General features: G+C 38.6%; 1 protein-coding gene across 1 annotated transcript; it reads right to left on the bottom strand.

Annotated features, from left to right (window-relative positions):
- Positions 1-26: 26 nt before the first annotated feature.
- Positions 27-21860, bottom strand: uqcc1 (ubiquinol-cytochrome c reductase complex assembly factor 1). Its single transcript, XM_027005025.3, has 9 exons — positions 21645-21860; positions 19508-19615; positions 17953-18060; positions 17571-17643; positions 17059-17116; positions 14375-14483; positions 7691-7768; positions 6499-6612; positions 27-629 (listed from the first exon to the last, which is right to left on the bottom strand). Exons 1-9 carry the CDS (start codon positions 21720-21722, stop codon positions 495-497), a joined length of 861 nt encoding a protein of 286 aa, XP_026860826.3. The 5' UTR covers positions 21723-21860; the 3' UTR covers positions 27-494.
- Positions 21861-22276: the final 416 nt, after the last annotated feature.

Below are 22276 nucleotides of genomic sequence, written 5' to 3'. Positions count from 1 at the left end.
CTGAAGGTAAAACTGTAAGAGTCATATGACCATGAGGAACACCTTTATTTGTAATACTTAAAATAAAGAACAGACGTATTCCATTCAGCTTTATGAACCTGGCAAACATGCAAGCAAACACACATATGCAACACACCTTCCCCTAACACACTGAGAGAGGATAGACAGAGCCTCACTGTACAGTGAGGGCAAGAAAAATACACAAATAAATATTATGGCAGCACTTCAGAAAGACATACATATATATATAAATACAGAAATATACTGTAATTATATAAATTAAAAGTAGAAACATTTCTGCGATATAATGCCCTATACCTTCAATAAGTGTGAGGTAAAGAGTTTATGCAAGAGTGTGTGTACTCCTATCACAGTATACTGATTTGGCGAGAAGAGAGATAGAGGAGGTTGTGAGGATGGGGACAGTACACAAGACTTAGTGATTGAGTCAGACATCACTGTTATATTGTACTTTAGCCTTTCTGGGTGGGTTTTTAAAGACCAGTGTCATTGTAGGTTGGGGTGCAGGCCTTCAGAATGCTCTGTGCATTTTCTTCCACCAGAGGGCGCCATCTAACCTCTCCGGTTAGGAGAAGATCCTCCCCATTCAAAGAATCAATAAACTGCATCTGTGTGGGAAATAAGGTTGAGACAGAAATACTTATGACCTTAGTGCACGTGGGTTTTTTATTTAAGGAAAAAAAAGAAAAAAAAACTGTACAAATTACTTGAAGTAGTCAACTAATCCCTTAGGTGATGAAACATTAAATTAGAAAATGTGTTTTGTTGCAATTAAACAATGCAATTAAATATTGTTAAATTAAACAATCAAATATTGTTTACAATACAATACAATACTTATTACTGGCTGATACCCAACACAAAGTACAAATTACAACATTACACACAACGTTTCATTTTAATTTTTAAATCAATTAAATTAGTTGAAACAAATGTTTTAGTATAATTCTATTCCAGTATTTATGATTCCAGTCAGGGTCAGCATATGGCTACAAAGGGCATATGGCTATGCGTTTATTTATTTTTTTATGTTAACTATTTAGTAAAGAAAAAAAAACCAACAACAACTAATACACAGATCACAGTACTGACGATGTTATTTCTAGACATTTCCATATAGATTTGATTTCATTCAGTCTAAAATTTGAGTTAGAAAAAAAAAAAAAAAAAAGTCCTTGCAGAGACGGTAGATATAAAGACAGTTGATATAAAGATATAAGATATAAAGACAGTAGATATAAAGGTTCAAAGGGCACCACAACATTCAGCACATCTTTGACTCAGAAGAATCTGTAGAGAAATAAGGAACTGAAACCTGAGTTTTTGCAAAATGCTACATCATACTGTTGAGATAAAAGCCTCAAAATCTTGGATACAAACTAGACCCAAGCCCCAGAGAATTTTCTGTTTTGTTTACTCTGAGCTTGTTGTATGAATATTAAAAAATAAATAAAAAAATAAAAACTTGATCGCACCTCACGCAAACTTCAAATATTTGAGTCAACTTGCACTTCAAGTAGTTCAGTAGCTAGTGAAGATCAATTCATTCAAGAACATTTTAAAACACTCCACTATGAAGAGCTAGACCCCCCCCCCCCCCCCCATCCCCCTTTTAGGCAACAACAACGCTTTTTCATGCTATATGCCTCAGTTCCTAGAGGTGCTCTGTCTCTGAATGTTATCTGCTGCACAGAGCGCCAAAGTATTAGTCCATTTTATTCTTTGCAACTGTTATAGCAACAGCTAGCTAACCGACTAATGTTAAATGTTTACACACATTTAAGTAATGGGGAGCTAGTCACTTACATAAAACATACCTAACATTACCCTCGAGAAAAAAACCCCAAAAACATAGGTTTATAGTAAGATAAAACAGGTTTTTCCCCCAAAGCACTTTGTGATATCACTGATATGGCAATATATCACTTATCTTTTATGTTACATACCTTGCTAAAAATATGCTCGTTGGACTGTTAATAGCGGCTCATGTTTACAAATTCTTAGCAACAACATTTTTCCTCCCCACAATATATAAAGTGACACACAGGAGTAATAGCATTTACAGTGATTCATCACCATTAACATAGTGACAAACATCACAAAACATTACAAGACAGCAAGTCTCCAACAAAACTACTAGCCAACGTCAGTTAAAATAAATAATTACCAAATTGCATAATTAACTGGAGAAAAACAATCTTTACAGTTAACAGAAGATGCATTCCAATCTCCCTAGTAGCTCCCTGCAAAGTTTATTAATCAAGCAATTTCGCCATTTCAAGGGAGAGTTCAATCCGCATGGAGTGAAAACGCTCAGTTCCAAGGGAACTTCAACTTGTGCAGAGAGTAGTGTGTAATATCCAGTAACTTGACACAAAAGTTGACCCATCACTCATATCGTCAAGATCTTCTTGTGAGCTGAGCGTGCTGATTATCTGAGAGGTCTGAGAGTTCACTTGTGTGAAAATGCTATTAATATTTCATGAAAACTATGTGGAAGTAACCTATTCAGAAAAGTTACCAAATCAGCCAGAAAATTTAATTTAGCTTGTTAAATGTTTACCTAGTTAGCTAAAGTTAGTTATGCTGAATATTTTTACGTCCAGCAAAATTTTGGCTGTAGCAACAGTGAAGGCGAGGATGCAGGGCTAGGTTTCCTACCCAGGCTGCCATGTGCTTCCCCACAGCTTGCAATTTCACTAATTAATGTTGCTATTGCTTTTCCCTATTGTGTCATTGTGGGTATGTATTTATTCAGTCTAGTTGTGCGCCTTGTTAAAGACTGCACTGTTGCAAATAAAGAGATGCTGTTGGAGCAGAAAATGTCTTCTCTACTGTTGATGCTACGATATTGTCTAGAGCAAGCTGTTTAGCCAACATCAACCAGACATTAATTTTAATGAGCAAAATATATGGTTGACATGCTCAGTAGTTTGATGGTTGCATTAGCAAATCTACCAGCTGTCAGGAGAAACAAAAAATATGACATGTCTTCTGCATGATTACGTTACCTTCTGCATGATTCCAAACGAATGCAGTTCCCTTGACCCTCATTCCCTGCACACCAATCACATCACACTAATCACATCACTTCACAGCACTGCTTAAGGACCCTGCAGAATGGAATGCAACAAGCTGCTTGTTTTGGTCTTCACTGCTAACCACCTCCTGTCTACCACTAACTTAACTAGCTAGCTACGACCTTTCACACATGTCCACTTTAATGTGTGCGTACGAATGCATCTTCTAGGTGGACCCCTCTAGGGCCCCACCGCAAAAATACAAAATACAAAAAAAAAAAAAAAGGTTATAACCTTTTTCCCCCCTTATTCATTACTCTGTCCTCAGCCAAACTACATGCTGCCATAATTTGAGTAAACTTGTATCTTTTTATAAATGCTATTTTTATTGTTGGCCTTGCCACATTTCTAGTATATGGCTGATTTCTCTGCTTTTCGCGCTGATTATTGAAAATGAATTGTTTTTCTCTCATAGACCACTTCATCTTAATTTATGGCTAATAACTCAAAATGTAGAAACCAACAGCAGCAGCTTGATGTCAGTTATGGTGTGGGCTTGGCTGCATTAATTGTCCAAAGGATCAGTGCCTAACACCAACCTTTACACCACTATAGTCCCCTTGTTACTTAAATTCCAAAATAAAGTGCCTCAGCACTCTATATTCCCATTCTATAACCCATGTTCCAGACAAGTAGAAGTACTTCATGGCTTATTTTGTTGGCTGGTTGAGTTGGCTTATTTTGGCATGTTATTTTAGCATCAATTTGCTCTTTCGTTGCTGGGGATTCGTTGCTTTGGTGCTCTTGGGGGTGAGAGTAAGGAACACGGGATGGGGCAAGGGTCACTCTCTGCTGGTGGCTTGAATAAACCTGACTCACTTCTGATGACTACAAATATATGACCATCACGAGCACCAGATGGCATGAAGAAAATGCGATGGGCTTTTGCTGAGCGGATAAACCAAAAACAGGTGGAAATGTTAGCACATCACACCATGATGTCAGACCGCGTGTACGTCAGATGTAATTAGCATTAAGCAAACACGCATACACTCCTGTGCACACAGCCACACATGAGTCAGGAGAGGCAGTAGTAACCGGAATGACAGTTTTGACATGTTGCTGGTTGCCAGTGTGCTTCATGCACTATGCCAGTGTTTGAGAAGGAAGTTTTAACCTCCACCCAGTCTCCCCCCTTTTTTTTTTTTTTTTGACTTTTTTGTACTGTGCTAATCAGGCCCCAGAAAATTTGTCCCTGTGCTTTGTGTTTATTTGTGATGTGCCCCCCTCGCTGAATGCCCCCAAGGCCCTTACACACACACACACACACACACACACACACACACACCTCACTAGTAATACATTCCTACCACCACTTGTAATGGGCCAACACAGCTGCTCAGAACCTGTATCTTAAACGGAGATGGAGTACATTGTGCATGTGTATGTGTTAGCTCTGTTCTTGTGCAGAATGAGGCACGGCTTGATCAAATGATGAACAATACTCGGGAGAAGCAGACTCATTTTTGTTAACAAATAATTAATTCAGTGATTTGAAAAAGATCAGAAAACCACTTCTAACTCTGAAAAATGAACCCTAGCATCTAACCCTAGAACATCTACTCAATGGCTTAGAGTAACCTGATCCCAATATTGACTTAAAGTACAGAAGTATAGAATCTAATGCTGCCAATGCATGATGTATTGTAAAGAGTAAACATGATTTATGTTTTAGCAGCACTTGTAGCATTTGAAAGGTGTAAGGTGTGGGTTGTTTGGAGGTGCCAGAACACAAATTAAATTATATATAAACTTGATTAAAATACAAGGGAACTCTCTGTATTAGAGAATTAAGCTCAGGCAAAGTCTATTAAAGTTAACAGAGCTGGCACAAGCATTTGTTTGCTATTTGAGGGATATGCACACATGCATGTGGGTTTGGATGTGTCTGTATTGCTGGTGAGTGGGTGTGTGACGTGACGTGACGTGACCCCGGTGTGGGCGAGTGACGTGACGTGACCCCGGGGCGGGCGTGCGACGTGACGTGACGTGACCCCGGGGCGGGCGTGCGACGTGACGTGACCCGACCCGGGGCGGGTGTGCGACGTGACGTGACGTGACGCGACCCGGGGCGGGCGTGCGACGTGACGTGACGTGACGCGACCCGGGGCGGGCGTGCGACGTGACGTGACGTGACGCGACCCGGGGCGGGCGTGCGACGTGACGTGACGCGACCCGGGGCGGGCGTGCGACGTGACGTGACGCGACCCGGGGCGGGCGTGCGACGTGACGTGACGTGACGTGACGCGACCCGGGGCGGGCGTGCGACGTCACGTGACGTGACGCGACCCGGGGCGGGCGTGCGACGTGACGTGACGTGACGTGACCCGACCCGGGGCGGGCGTGCGACGTGACGTGACCCGACCCGGGGCGGGTGTGCGACGTGACCTGACCCGGGGTGGGCGTGTGACGTGACGTTGACCCGGGGTGGGCGTGTGACGTAACTTAGGGTGGGCATGTGGTGTGAGATGACCCCCTATGACGCTGTCAGCTGATGTAGGTTTGCGGCAAAGGTGATGAGAAGGGAGTAAGCACATGGGTAATGTTGTTCCTAGCAAAGGAAACACCAGGTGTATATGCACTAAATTGTGCACACAAATGCTTGAGTGCATCAAATCATGGTAGTAAGTCAGTTACTGAATATTTTTAAAGTAGAATTTTATATTTCAGGTTTTAAGTGTAAGGTACAAAGATAGGATACTCTGTCCTCGTAGAACCAGCCAAATATAATAGAATTTGAATCCCAGGGTTTGTTCCAGTTGCTTTTAACTGCATATCACTGACTTATTCTCTATCCACAAAATGTTTTTTTTTCTTTTTTTAAAGTCTTTGTGGTGACATAAATAATACCTGTCAACGATGTGACTAATGAATTTGGACCGATTTCTTGTCACGTGAACAGAAAAGGCACATTAATGTGCATAACTGGGTTATCCCAATATTTTAAACCATTGGCATGTACTGAGAGAAAGTGACACTGGCCAAACACTGGGTGTACATGAATGTGCCTCATACACCATATAGACCACAAAGTTAAGTACACTGTGAGATCATAACTTTAGAAACCCACAATACCACTTAGATCAGAAATCTACTTCTCAATAGGTAAAAGCAATACACAATAAGTATGTCAGTGAGTTTTGGGTATTCTCAGAGAAGCATAAAAGAAAATCTACAAAGATGAAGCAGTGGGAATAACCCCTCAAGTCATGGTCAGATGTGCTTTCAGGACTGAAGTGCTTTCAGGACTTCTCTTGGGCTGCTTTATATTTGCACCATATTTCCTTCTTTACACACTGCTTTTCATTTAAGTTTATCTGTTAAGCCTTGACTAACGCTCGTTTCCGCTAAAAGATTTCCACCCTCACCTCATGCCCCCCCACCCCCCCGGACTGACCTGTTTGCGGACATATTCTACCACGAGCTCGAGCTGTCTGGGGTCTTCACACTGCCTGTTGAACAGATTCCTCCACAGCGCTGCTGCAAGAACACGGTCATCTGACAGGATCCCCTAAAACAAACAAATGGCAATTTCTTTCGCTGGTTGGGATCACGTGGAATAATTTCTCATAATTTTACATGGAAACTCAAGTCTTCACACTTACGTCTGGCATCCAGTAGTAAATAATTTTATGACGCATACATCATTTTGTGTGTGTGCGCATCCACCCAAAAACTGATGGGTGGAAGCCATTAAATATTATGAAAGTCAAATTTCACAGAGTCTTGGCAGGAGTAGCAATAAGGAGTTTGCGGCTCATACTGTGTGCTAGTTTCAAGTTTACTTATGCTCAGGCTTCTCCTCAGTTTTTACCCCATAGGTCTTTCTCCTATGCTTCTGAAGGGTGTGTCAATATAATTGGATCTTTTTGAACTAGCACCACAGAGCACAGAGCAGATGAGCGTGCTTAGGCTTGCATTTGTACCATTAGTTCAGTCTGGTGACCTGGCATGTGTCTTACATCAGCCCTGTTGTGGCACTTATATAAAGCGTCCCTCCCAGCCAATGACAGCATAGCCAATTATACTTTTACGGACTGGTTGGTATAGTAGTTAGCGACATGCTTTCAAGTTAGATAAGCAAACAGGAGCGTTTCAAGAGTTTCTTTAATTATCAAGAGAAACTGGAACATTTTCACAGTGTAGTTACAGACATGTACAGGCTACAACACAGAGCGTAATAAATGGAATAAGCCATCATGGCCTCTGAGGCTTTTTCATTACATCATTATTTATGAGCCTCAGGGCAGATAATTCTGTATCAAACTGAAGACATTAGAAAGTGCTTAAAAACGGCATTTTTGGCTCCCAGTGGAACTGGCCCTTTAATGACATGACTGCCTATATCCATGCAAATGTAAAATTCAGTGGAGGCTAGATAATCATCCAAAACATACAAGGGAATCTTCACTGGTCAAGTCAATCAATCAATCTAAACCACCATGGGAACTGAAAAGGTCAGCATAACAGTCCTAGCAGAGATGTTTTGTGATGCTCGTGGGCAGCAACTGATCTGTAACCAAGTACTGAACATAATCAATTTATTTAAGATTACTGTAATATGTTTGTGTTGTGTGTTAGTGCCTTACTTCATCATATCCAAAAAGAGCAGCGTAGAACATCTCCGTCATTGCTCTCATGCTCTCTTTCCTGTTAATGGCATCAACCTGAGACAGAACGACAGAACGAGAGAGAGAGAGAGAGAGAGAGAGAGAGAGAGAGAGAGAGAGAGAGAGAGAGAGAGAGAGAGAGAGAGAGCGCGAGACCATGTGCATGAGTGAAATTTCATTAGACATGTATGGATTTAAACACATACGAATATTATATAAAATATCTGACAATATCAGAAATTTCATTTCATCTAGAGTCACAATCAAAAATATGCAAGAACAGATTTCTTCTCCTAGAAACATGCAACAGAATTTTGCCTTTTATTTCACTTTTAGTTCCTTTTCAAACCACATGGCGGTGCAAAACACCACTCTTGATGACATTGCTATATTAACATTCTTGATGACATATTTGATTTTGAGATGTGAACTGCATAAAGCCTATTGTTTAGCCTTGATGGAATCTGACTTTAAGCAAATTTCAGTGTATTACAAACGCCTGCATTTTGTACATCCAATCATTTCAATCTCTAATTTCTGGATCAACATTCACTGAATATCAGGGATTGGCCCTTTTTTGATACATGATACATACTTGAATTGCATTATGTTTGAAATGTGGCATCCAAATGGACTTACCTTACCTACTATACTTAAATATTGTTATCTCTTAAAACCTACATATAACAAACTCTAAACCAAGATAAGATAACCAAGATTTGTCTCTTATCGCTTTCGAAATTAGAGTGCTATGTTGTGTAAATGTGCTATGTTGTTTCCCCATATGGGCCAACAAAAAGTCCATACAATGTTAGAATCATGTTTTCCTACCCTCGTGGGCACATTTGGTCCCCTCAGAGAGATTAAAACACAAACACACAGACACGACGCATGGCAGCTGTTAGCCCTAGGTGATTTCAAAACAAGCTTGTTTATTTTCGAGCCTTTGACGGCAGACTCTGAGAATGTGAGGAGAGTGCCTGCGTGGCGCATACAGCACCATGAGCGTGGCGAGCAGTGAGGCACCTGCAGGGAATTACAGAGACCTGCCAAAAACCGAACCTCCTCAGACTCTCCCGCTCTCTCTCTCTCGCCTGTGGCTCCACCACAGCTCCTCATTCCTCAACCTTACTACTTCCCTTCCACAGTCTTCTTTCTTTGTTTTCTTCACACTTTGTCCAGCCACACTTGGTAATGGTTTGGTAAAGGCAGGCATCTGACCACCTCGCACATAGAGCTGGATGGACAGAAAGTGCCGCCGACACAAGATCTTATCTGTGCACCAGTAAGACACGGGCCTATCTCAGTTTACTGTTATTACTGCTGCTTAGAAATGCACACACTCACACCCTTTGAAAATGTTTAGGCCAGCCAAATACTATTTAGAGTGTGCGTGCACATGCAGTGACTGAAGGAAAATCCGAGAAGGCCCAGTCCGACATGGCACAAATGACAAGTGTTTCCCTTCTCTTAGCACAATTAGCGCATGTAACCTAATCTTAGCAAAGTTTGAGCAAGAGGGGGTCTTTCACTTTCTACTGCTGTAACATTACCCCACTCCCACTGAGTCGACCTGTTACAAACCTGTCAGACGCACTGATTACACACAAGGCTTTTACAGGCCTCTTACCCCCACCCTCCCCTCCACATCTGGACACAAATGTAAATTCCTCAGTTCCGACCAGCAGACTTCCATGAAGGATCGTGATCTCAGCTAGCCTCCACTGCCCTTACAGAGCTACCATTAACATAATCCTTAAAGATGAATTTTTATTTATGTATTTATTTTAAACACAAATCATTTACATCATATGATTTAAGAACGAACTGGAAAAAGAGATCAGCATCAGCACCTGCTGTGCCACCACTCAGAGGTCATCAGGTTTTAAATTTTTAAAAAATTTTTTTTGGGGGGGGGGGGGGGGGGGTAGCCTTCTAATTTATTCTATTAAAATCATCAACAAAATGAACCACCACTGATTATGAGCAATATATTTTAACCAAATGACTAAATTATTGGACGTGACTTTCAAACATTACCTAGTTTAGTTTATTCGAAGACAAGGCTTAACTACTTAAAACAATTCCTGTTAATGCATCCCGCTAACACTTCCTTTTAGTCTAGGCCTAAAAGACTTGGTTAAACAGAACAGAACATATGCTACCTATTTTTCTATGCCTATGTGCAAACCAAGTACTGATTAACATACCAAAATTGAACCTGGTCTAGTAATTAAGGATTATGTAGTATTTAAGGATTACGATACACTAAATTCAAAATGATTCTGTACTGTGTGAAACTGGTAACATTTGGGCACTTTAATAGTATAAAATGTGACAGCAATTTCTTGTTTGATTTATGGGTCCATGGGCAGGAGGAAGGTAACATTATAGGAATATTATGGCACAGTTCCTCTAGAGCCACTCATTTCTTTAAACACACATGCACTAACGTGCATACACACATAAGCAGTTCATTACAACCCAGAGTCTGCTCTTCCCGTGTATACACACATTTACACACTTTTGGTCAGTATTCTAAAAAGCAAGAAAGAATATTTTTAAACACAAAAGCACACCACATGAATTACCTCAAATTTGATACCAAGCAAAAAAAATGAACAAAGACTTCTTGAAATTTTAAGGATACAAGTTTGTTTTCTGAATTACAGAATATATATAGAAACACTAAATTCCATTAGTGTTTTAATAAAGAATCATTCCTTTATTAAAACACTTCAGTTGCTATAGAACAGTTGCTCGGTAAGCTATAATTCATGAACAATGTGAACATAATTCACTTTATTCTCCTATTTTAACAGTTTTGAGAAATTCAAAACATTTTATTGTAAGAGTATTATAAATAAATTGTATGAATTGCATGAAGAGGATGGTAAAAGGTAAGTTATCAGTTATAAAACAATATTTACAGTAATTGTAGAGGTGGCCCTAATCATTTAAATTATATTTGATTTTATGTTGTGTTATGAATATGGTTATGAAATGTCTTCAGAAATCTAATAAGCACGAGAAACATGTTACTGACATCTATCTACCTGTAGCTGACTATGCTGTGTGATACTTTAAAAATAAATAGTTGCATACCATATGGTTGTTATTTGTTTTAGCACACACATAACCAAGGAAATAAACTTTGGGTGCCCATGACATAATATAATAATGATGACCAAATATAAGGATGAATGAGCTTCTGTCTCACTGCCTATAAAGACTTAGGACAGCTCCGCCAAGATTCACTCAGAGAAGGCCAAAAGACACAAGCATTTATGCATTTTAATTATTTAGTCACCTTACAATTTGAGCAAAAAAATGCTGACCTAAACATGGAGCGACACTTTTCATCTTTATTACTAACTGTATACATAGGGACAAAAAAAAATTCCAACTTTTACTTCAGAGTACTTTTAGAGGTTGCTGGAGAAAATGTAAAAAGACTTGTAAACAGACATCAAAGGCTCTCCCTTTCCCCAAACCTGCTAATAAAGCAACCAGTGTAATGAACACAGCTGTTTCAAGTCCAGTGTCTGCATGTGCTAAGACACTGGTATTCTGAACAACTGGTCATATAACTGCTATGACCCCAACTTAATGGAGCAGTTATGCAAGCTATACTGAACTACATTTTACTAAGGTACTGGTCAATGTCAGATAAACGTTAAAACCTTGCAGTAGGTATGTGCCTGATTTGACCATTAACACTTTAGCTTTGTGTATACTGCAGTATAGGAAACAGCCAAGATAGTGTGCCCTGCTGCATGTTGTACTGGGTAGCTAAACTGATTTTATATACATTTTATATTTATTTTATATATAATATAAAAAAATTGGGAGCATTAACCTTTGTGCCACTAAACGTCTTAACTGTGCTACTGAATTTTTGTGCTTGCCATTACTATAATGAAATGGGTAAGAGACGCCTGTTTTCACAGCTGGGCAGAAGACTGTTCCCACCCTTTCTGACAGCAGCTCCCCTTAAGCATTTAACTGGCCTCTCACACACACACACACCTTTTACTGAATTACTGAAATCCATCAGCTTTCTTAATACATCCAGAAGTTTATGAAGTAAACAAAACAGATAAAATAAGCAACAGAGAATGGACCACACTAATTTATCTTAACCTCTTAATTTGAACAATAAATCTAGAGTTTCAATTCATCACCTTTTAGCATTGCTTTTTTTGTCTAATTATCTATCCAAAGTCCATTTTGCCAACTCGCAACTTGTAGTGCAAATCTGCTCATTGTATGGTCCCTAGCAACACGGGAAGAGGAAGGATGTGCTTCCTTCAAAACACAAAGCCAGCCACTGCATCTTTTTAAACTTAGCTTCTCATAGGGCATCTGAATACACTTGGACGAGAGCACTGACTGCCCAGGTTTGGCTAACACTGCTGCAGATCAAGAAAAGGAAAGGAACTAAGGAATCATTTTCACCCAGAGAGAATGTACTGCCAACTTTGCCCTCATGAACTCCTCACCATGGATGGTCATAGGAATTTAAACTGGTGTCCCAGTGATAGAATGCTTACTCTTAGCTCATAGCTAGCCCCACTACTTTTATTCTACCTTCATAGCAATGAAACGACAGGAGAGCATAAATTCTCTACAATAATTACCTTTTGAAATTCATTGTTTGCTGTGTTAACAGTGGTTTTAAAATGCAAATAGTAAAAGTGTTGATCAAAATTAATTTTGCAGCACATGACACACTGGATTTGCCAGACGTTTGATGAGTAAGTACTAATTAACTTTGATCTGCTGAACAATATTCCCTTACAAAAAAACTACATTTGGGCTGAAGATTTATGGTCCAGTGACTTTGCATAAAGTCTGGTTGTTAGTTCCACACTCCATTATATCATTTAAATGGTGTAGCTTTTTGTTAAACATAACCATCTTGCTGGAAAACTGTATATCAGAAGCCAATTATCACAAGTTTCTCAGGTTTCATTTCATTACACAAAGCCCCAAGGTGCATGTCACAGCAACAAGGAAAAAGGACTCTCATCTTGACTCATTTATGCAAATCATGGGACATGCGTTACTTGACCCATTGGTGTCCAACCCATAGGACAGAAGGAACCAAAGCTGGTGTTGGAATTCTGCATTTCATGTTAAGTCCTTTGACTTGCTGGATGGTTTTCAAGAAGTTTGTCACAGAAAGCAGGTTCATCATCTGCTTGCCTGTAGTCACAGCGGTTAGCTTTCTGCTCATTGATTTGGCATATCCAGGCCACTTGTACTTCATGAACAAAGCAAGAGTAATGTTTCGCAATCCTCAAAATGTACAGATGAGATCAGAGACAGAGTTTCCAGAGTATCCAGTCAGATTTTGACAGAAGATAAGAATTTATGGTTCAAGACTAGGCAGAGCATGAATGATAATCCACCAGCAGACCTACAATAATCATGATCAATGCAATGCTTCAGCTTGTTGTGCCATTTGTCTTCCTGCTGTACACTCTGCCTTCAGGTCTATATTACCAGAGAAAAGGTTCTTCTTCTTTGTTCTGTCTCTTGCACATAAGTCCTGCTGGGTCTTCTGTGGAAAGAACTTTGGGCCAGTATAATCCAATCACAGGTGGATAAATGGGCCTCTGGCATGTTCTGTGCTTCAACCCCAATAAGTCCTTGAAGCAGATGAGACATCTCATAACATATGTTGCACTTTACTTTTCCATGCTGACCACCACCAGTAGCCAACGATCTAAGTTATGAGCACTGTGACTGAGCAGCTGCTTGCTTGTACAGAAGTCACAAACAGGTAGGTTCAAATAATAATAATAATAATAATAATAATAATAATAATAATAATTCTCTTTTCAGGTTTCATCTTGGATTATGTTTGAACAGCAAGACACAGTAGTGAACTTCAATCCAGAGGTAAGTAGTAGCTGAATAAATAAATCCATTCATAAAATAAAAATAAAAAATGAATTTCTATTACATCTCTAAGCTGCATATATGCTGACCACTGCTCTAAACAAGCCTGAATGATTATGACAAAAAATAACTGGTCCAAGTACTTTATTCATTTTTTTAAACTATTAACAGAGACTATAGTGTAAATACTGTAATAGTGAATAGTCACAATAAATCACAAGCACCTGTGATTTATCAAACCATGTCAAAGATTAATTACTCATTAAACTCAACGTGAATATGGCACATGCAAAACATATATTGGACATTTCTAAGGAACTGGTGGTTAAATAAGTTAGGAGGAAAAAAATGCTACACTTATATTTCATCTATGAGAAATAGGCCCACGTGACCTGCTCCGGTAGTCAGTAGTTGTAAAATTAACTTTGTTTCACTTGCTGTAATAATAATATATCTCTTGGAATGCTACAGGACTGGAATTCAGGCCATTTACAATATTCTTATAATAAGTCACAAAATTGCTTGAATACCTGCATCACACTAAATTAGACTTAAAGGTTAAGCTGTTATGCTGCGCTCCTGGGATCCTGTGCAGATTTATGTATTTGATTTGAGTGTGGGCAGTTTAAGGGGCAGATTTCCCAATGCACATAGTGGTCAATGCAGTGTTCAAATTAAGGCAAATTCCAAGTTTAAACGACTACCAGGGCAGACCAGATGTATTGGATCCAGCTGAAGGTCTGGTTTGAAACTCACCCCCATGATTTTGCTCCTCTGTTCCACATCTTCCCACATGGAATGGACGATGTATCTACACATGTATTTGCCTTCTCTGCCTTCCTGCCGCATCCGCACCAGACATATCCTGCACAGAGGAGCAGAGAGATTTCTTGAATAAAGATGAGCATGCATACTCGTTGCTGATGTAAAAACAAACTGGGGATATCTTACATCAGGATCAGTTTTCAGCTTTAGTGAACTAGGTCACTGATTAGTACTTATGGGTCTTGGTAAATAACATTTTTACTCTTCTGAAGGTACCTTTGAATGAATTTTTATCATTTACTATTAATACTACAATCTTATTTTTTCTGCATAATGTGCATTAGCAATTAACTATAATTCAATATACTACTGGGAAATAAGTGTTAGACAAGAACCTTTAATGGGCACACAGATACAACATATAAACTCATGAAGAGTGAAACTGATCTCCATGCAGGCGTATTGCTTAGCAAAAGTTATGTAAAATATCAGCACTACACTGTGTGCACAATTATTAGGCAAGAGAGTATTCTGACCACATCATTTTTATGCATACTTTCCAACTCCAAGTTGTATAAACTTGAAAGCTTATTGGATTTAGGCATATCGTGTATTTGTGTAATGAGGGAGGGTGTGGCCTAAGGAGATCAAAACACTATCAAGATGTGCAAAGTTATTAAGTAGCTTCTTTACCTCAGGCAAAATATTCTAAAAAAGATTTAATTAACTCTGAAAAGTCAAAAATTGTAAAGTCTTTCAGAGGGATGCAGTACTTTTAAAACTGCTAAGACATTGGGGCGTCATCTCAGAACCATCAAACGTTTTGTTGCAAATAGTCAGCAGGGTTGCAAAAAATGTGTTGAGAAAACAAATTAACTTCCAAAGACTTCAGAAGAATCAAATGTGAAGCAACCAGGAACCCATTATCCTCCAGTGCTGTCATATTCCAAAACTGCAACCTACCTGGAGTGCCCAGAAGTACAAGGTGTTCAGTACTCAAAGACATGGCCAAGGTAAGGAAGGCTGAAACCCAATCATCACTGAACAACACACATAAATTGAATCAAGACTTAGCCAAGAAATATCTGAAGACAGATTTTTCAAAGGTTTTATGGACTGATGATACGAGAGTGCCTATTGACGAACCAGATGGATGGGCTCGAGCCCAGATCAGTTACGGGCACAGAGGTTCACGTCCACTCGATTGTATAATAATTCTGCATACTAATAGTTGCCCAATAATTATGCACACAGATATTCACCTAAGAAAGCCAAAACCTCACTTTCTTTCTTAAATATTTAAGTTTGAGGTTTAGTAACATTTTGGATTGACCGAGAGCACTGTAGTTGTTCAATAATAAAATGAATCCTCAAAAATACAACTTGCCTAATAATTGTGCATACACAGTGTAGTTATTTGTGTGTGCCGTTTAATTTTAGCTTGCTAGTACTTCACCTATGCATATGCAGAACATACCTTTTTAAGCTGTCATTGAAGACTTTTAAAGTGTTTATAGTCTGGTTTGTATACTTCTGAATACAAAGCCACAAAAGTATGGACACCTTATCGTTAACCTAGGCTATACTTAGAAAGTGACTCAATTAAAATGAAAATTAAAAATGATGCATCACACATTTGGCTAGCAATTAGCTAACCAGCCAAAGACAACTAATATTAGATCAACCCAGGAAAAAGATAGAAAAGATTATGGTTTAATTAGTGCTTATGCTTATGAAGTTGAACTTAGTTTTAAAAGTTTCATCACATACTGGAGAATTTGTAATGAACTGCACAGCATTTTAACTATCTCGAAGAGAACCCATGTCAGTTTTCAGGTTTTGAATCAATCATCTTGCATAGGAAAACAATGATTTGGTACTGTACGCCAATACTTGTTAAAAGTTTCAGCAGTCTTAGGGGGTAAATAAAGTATTAAGCAGCAAGGTATAAGGAGGTGTAAGTGTAGCCAATTACTAGTGAGGGTGACCAAGTATGGAGAGACCTTTTCCACTCATTCTGCAGAGTTAGTCTTATACACATTGAGCTTACACATATGCACATATGCCAGCTCTCTGTCCCAATCATTAATCATGTGCCCCATGCTGGTGACGTCACACATTCCATGAAGGACTATTCTCATGAACACAGCCAAAACCAGTCACCTGTGCACTAACATATGCCATCAATGAGGATGAAACGTGAAAAGTAATGAAATGTTGTGACAACAGAGAGCAGCAACAAACCGTAGAATAATTGAACAGCTTTTGTCATTTCTAAGTATTCTAAAAGATTTTCTGTCCAAATACGAACATTAATCAAAGCATGGCAGCTTGCTTGACATGGCTCTAAGACACAACTGTAATCTTTTCGACAGTGGAATTAGCTTTCTACTCTGGGATCACTTTTAAGGAAAAGATGACAACATTCGCAGCAACACTGTGCTTGTCAGTATGTTCATGAAAATGAAGTGAGCGGGCAAAATGCGATTTGGAGCAACTCAGCAGTATAAGCATCTAAATCATCAGGATGTTTCTAATTAATACTTCATCAAGCTTTGGATGGAACAGAAGGAAGGCAGCAGGGTGTGAACATGTTCATTAGTAATGCCAGAAGACGGGCTTTAGCTGAGCGTAGCTGTGCCAGCAGAACGAGACACCGATGACCCAATACTCACCAAACGTGGAGCTGGGCCACCAGAAACCAGGAGTTGAGCGTGTCGGGGAGGGAGAACTCTGTTAGTGAGAGAGAGAGAGAGCAAAAGAGTGAGAATGATGGTGTGTGTGTGTGTATGTATATATGTCTGTGTGTGTGTGTGTCTAAAACATAAAAAGGGGTGAGAGAGAGAAACAGGAACACAGCATTAAACCAAACGAAATGGCTCCAAAACCTCTACTTGGTTTTACACCTACTTTTTTTCTCCGTGGTAAAGAAAACAACATAATGCGGCCATAAAGTGCCACATAAATCTTTCGGATGGCGATGAAAAGGTCCCTTTACGCTCATTTCAGCATTTCTAGTGAAGTGACGGGTGTTTGGGAGCTGAGGTCCTTTTTCAAAAACTCCAAATGAGTATGACTCAAGACTCAAAAGGTCATACAGCACTGCCATTTTACTACCCAGGTCTAGAAAACCTTCTCACTCTCTCTGCCCAAGCTATAGTAAAACATAAAATAAATAAATACTTACTTTCAAAAAACTCATCGTAGTTGATTCTTTCAACACAGCAAGTGTACATATGCAAGGCAGCTATTTTAATTTTCTGCAAAAGAATAGCAACTATCTTAATTTTTTTGCACTTACAATATAAACATCCATTGTATAATTTATGCATGTATCTATATTAAAAGAAATAAAAATAAAAATATGAAAATTATATAAAAAAGAACAGTACGGAGCATTTCCTGAATGCCCTTCATTAATCACCAAAGATGCAATACTGCAAGATGCCTGTGCTAAAGGTCAGGAATAAACTGTTGGAGCCTTTTGTGGCTGAGGTCTCACGCAGGACCTGAAGGCTCACGCAGGTCCTGACATTAGAGTGCAGGGAGTGGAGCCAATTTTATCTTACCCATTTGTTGTATTTGAGGGGCCCGGTGAAGCCCATGGCTTCGATGAGTTTGGTGAAAGCTCCAACCTCTTCCTCTGAAGCCTGGGGGGTGTGTTTAGTAGCATAGAGCTGTAAAGAGAGGTACATGACAACAACATTTCATTAAAGCTACACCCACTCTTATGAACACAAGGTGCAAATAAACAAATGAATAAATAACAAAAACAAGGCAATGTGGAGCAAACACCTGACTAAAGGCCATTACCATAAACATCACAGAAGAGGTGAACAACCAGTCTGGCCCAACATTTCAAGTCTCATTTGTCATGGTAGCTTTATGTAAGCAGCTGCAGCTAAACTGTGTAGGATTTGGCATGCTTATGTTGGATTTGCCAATTAAGACCAACAGGCAAAACCGTCCCTGAAAAGGTTACCACAGCCACTAGTTTTGAGTCGAGGCCATTATCTGACTGCATTTCACACAGAACATGCTGAGATTATTAACTATTAAATGTTCAGTACACAACTGAAAACAGGAGTTAAATGTTGACATTTCTGAATTTGCCAAGATACACATGGGGACAGTGTGCATGGAATGAGAGGATTAATGCCTCACAGAATTAGTAAACAGACTAACCAGTTTACACTCCATGGTTCACCACTAGATGTATCCCACTGCACAGTTAAACAGAACTGATTATATATCCTAGTGCACTATTTACAAGCTATTTTTTGGTCATGTTAATGTTACTCCCACAACTTATAGGCCTATTTAACTTTACACACTCAAATCAAGCATTTTACTAAATTGTTAGTATGAAATACAATTTCTAAGTATGGTAAACAAACGTTAAAACATGTTCACCAAGTTTAGTTCCAACCAGCCTGTATTTTTTTAATTTGTTAATGGATTAATGACAAATGACAATTTCACAGACACACAAAATCATGTGCAAGAAAGTATTTTTCATTTACTAATGTAGCATAAAGATTTTGTACTGTATCCCTGGATAAATACATAATATCTATTATATATGACATTATTACAGATGGTAGTTTCTGATGCTGCAGAAACAACATGCCAACACAGCAGAAAAAGTGAGGTCCCTTTAAAACAAACAAAACCTTAATAATCAATTCATCTAGCACTTAGTAAACTGGATGGCACTGCATTTCTGGTTTAAATAGTACAGAAAAAGCAGTTCAGGAATGGAATCAGATGTGTTTCGGTGGTCCTAGGGACCTGCCAGACAGGTAAACTTTTTGCTTTAACCTAGCACCCAGTATACCTATAACAGGTATTCAGATCCAAAAGGCTCATTTCAGGCATTTTGGGATGTGGGATAGAAAAGAAAAAAAAAGAAAAAAAAAAAAAAAAAAAGTGGAACGGCTGGCGAGTTTCAAGGACTGAATTGAGAAACACTCAGAACATGGAAACATTGAGAACTGGAAGATTACAGATCAGCAGAGTTAATAGTTTTTAATTTTTTTTCTAATGTCAAAGGCTTTTTCAGAGATATCATGTTGGGCTCTCATTTAAGTACTCCCTCAGCCAGGGTTGAGCAATGGAACTCACCTCTCTTGTGATGTGAAGAGCTCGACATTGTGTCTGACTGGGGTCTCCTGATACTGTAAAACGGCAAGGCACCAAAGCTTTGGAGAAGTAAGCATCTGGATCAGCAGCCTAAAATAAAGACATCATAGAACTATTCTCTGTCCTGGCTCCCAGGTGGTGGAATGAACTTCCACTTTCTGTCCGGAAAGCAGAGTCCCTTGCAGTCTTCAAACACAGACTGAAGACCTATCTATTCATGGAATATTTCAATGACCACTGACCCTGCTCCTATATTAACTAACTAAACTAACTACCTCTTGTTGGGTATGGTTTATTGCACTAATGTCATCTAACAAACTCTAGTACTTATTGTTTATTGCACTTATCATTGTCAAGACAGACCTTATGTATTTTGTACTTCTAGGCATCAGCACTGATCCCTGTATTTCTACAGTGCTGGTATATTGGACTCTAACCTATTCTATTGGCTAGGATGTATTCTATGGTTAAATGACAAAGCACTTTTATAAGTCGCTCTGGATAAGAGTGTCTGCTAAATGCTGTAAATGTAAACAGAAATTAAGAACCAGTTTCCCAGACCTTTCATTAATCATTAAACTACAAATTCAGTAAAGACTCCATTGCCCTGGATTTGGACAAGCTATATAATGCGAAACATGCCTTAAGTGTTCAGTAATGCCACAAAATTAGGAACCTCCTGTCACAGAATGTCCTGTTAGACTGCATAAAACTTAAAGAAGCCATCTCCTTTACATTTCTCCTTGGGAAAAATGTGAAAATTGTTTCTGTCTTGATTTTGTGTAGACAATCAGTAATTAATTAGGTCATCAAGCAAACTCTTAATTCACAGGCTATTGAAAAGTACATCTTAAAATCTACAGGGCCCTATTCCAAAGTTGGTGACTTACAACTAAACAGCTTAGCCCATATCAGTTAACAACTTGGTCTCAGCTTACTTTAAAAGTCACAGTTAGTAGTGATTTCTGCCACAGTCAAATTGGGTAGGTCTTAAGACGTGCAGCACAATCAAGATAGCAAGTCTATGCATGCACTCATTCTGGATGAATGAATTCATGATTAACTGCAAAGTGTTCATACGCAGCATGGAACACTTCTGATCCATTTTAAGATATAACCAAGTTTTTAATCAACCACTGCTGGAATATGAAACAAATTGCACTGCAGCAACATTCTTAAAAATGTTTTCAAGCAGAAAAATACAGGAAAGAGCTGCAGCGCAAACATGTGCTTATTGCAGAAACATTTACTTATGGGTGTAATTACTCAGCCTTTTAATATGGGGCAGTGGTACCTCATTAGTTAAGGTACTTGACTTGTAATTGAAAGTTTGCTGGTTCAAGCCCCACCATTGCTGGGCCCTCAATTGTTCAAGTACTCAATCATAATTATAAGTTGTTTTGGACAAAAGCGTCAGCTAAATGCCGTAAATGTATTATCCAAGGTTTGTTGTGGGTGTTACAAATGACCACGTACTAGATACTAGATAGTGCATATATGATATGCAAGTATGAATGAACAAAAATATTTAACATGTGCCAAGTAAAATGTCACAAACCATTTTATAACCAAATAAATTACTACTTTTTAAAATGTTAAGAGCTTTACTGTTTGGAAACGATAAAATGACAATCTGTATCATTAGTATACCTGCCAAATTAAGGATCTTTGGGGATTACTGGATATCTGCAATGCATTCCTAAACATAAATCTTTAAGATATGACTTTAGTATCAACACCAGTGGAGTCAGATGCACACTCACGCCTATTACGTTCCAGAATTACTGAAAACACAGCTAGCTAGGATGGATAGCTGTCTAGATACGTGAAGAAGAGTAAAAAGCTTAAAGCGTTTTGAGTCAAAGCGTTTGCTATAGAGCCAAGTTCATGGCCAGCATCCACTAAAACGCACGGGACAACAGAACAAGCTTTTAATTGCATTATTTGTAGAACTAGCTACAATAATTCAGTATGTAGTAACAATAAACGGATACGCTGCGTAGCTATTAAACAACTTTGAAAACACATCTAAATATGCTTACAGTTGCTAACGATAGCCAGCTCGTAAGCACTTGCACCTAGCTAACGTTAGCTAAGTAGCAATCTAAACTGCCTTTACCTTTCCGAGGATGGTCCTACTGGATGCAAAAGTGCTAGTTATGCTTTTGAAGGCGGACTGCAACGGTCGCCGATACATGACTCCACCAGACGTTACAATAAATGATTATTGTAACTCTACAGCAGGAATCAACAACTTTTCTCAGTTCTTGCGTACACGTTTTATAACACTACTCTCGTCTCCCCCACCTTTCCATGCAATGTCAACGGAATCAGTTCTCCCGCCAAAATGGTCCGACTAGAAACGAGGCTGTATTTTACCTTCCGGAATGTGTCCGTTTATATATATATATATATATATATATATATATATATATATATATATATATATATATATATATATATATATATATATATATATATATATATATATATATATATATATATATATTCATTTTTATATGAATCCGTTGAATTTAATAGACCCATTGGCTGTAATATTTATCAAATGCTTGACATTTTGCGTATGATCAGTTAATGGACATTTGATGTGAATCAAAGTGGTTTGATTTGACTACTAATGTAATACAAGTTTGATCTTTGTACACACACATATATATATATATATATATATATATATATATATATATATATATATATATATATATATATATATATATGTATTCATTTTTA

This window comes from Electrophorus electricus, chromosome 7, assembly GCF_041902795.1.
Source record: "Electrophorus electricus isolate QZ-2024a chromosome 7, ASM4190279v1, whole genome shotgun sequence".
Taxonomy (NCBI): domain Eukaryota; kingdom Metazoa; phylum Chordata; class Actinopteri; order Gymnotiformes; family Gymnotidae; genus Electrophorus; species Electrophorus electricus.
The sequence above is the reverse complement of the archived record's forward strand: the minus strand, read 5'-3'. Positions and strand labels throughout refer to the sequence as shown.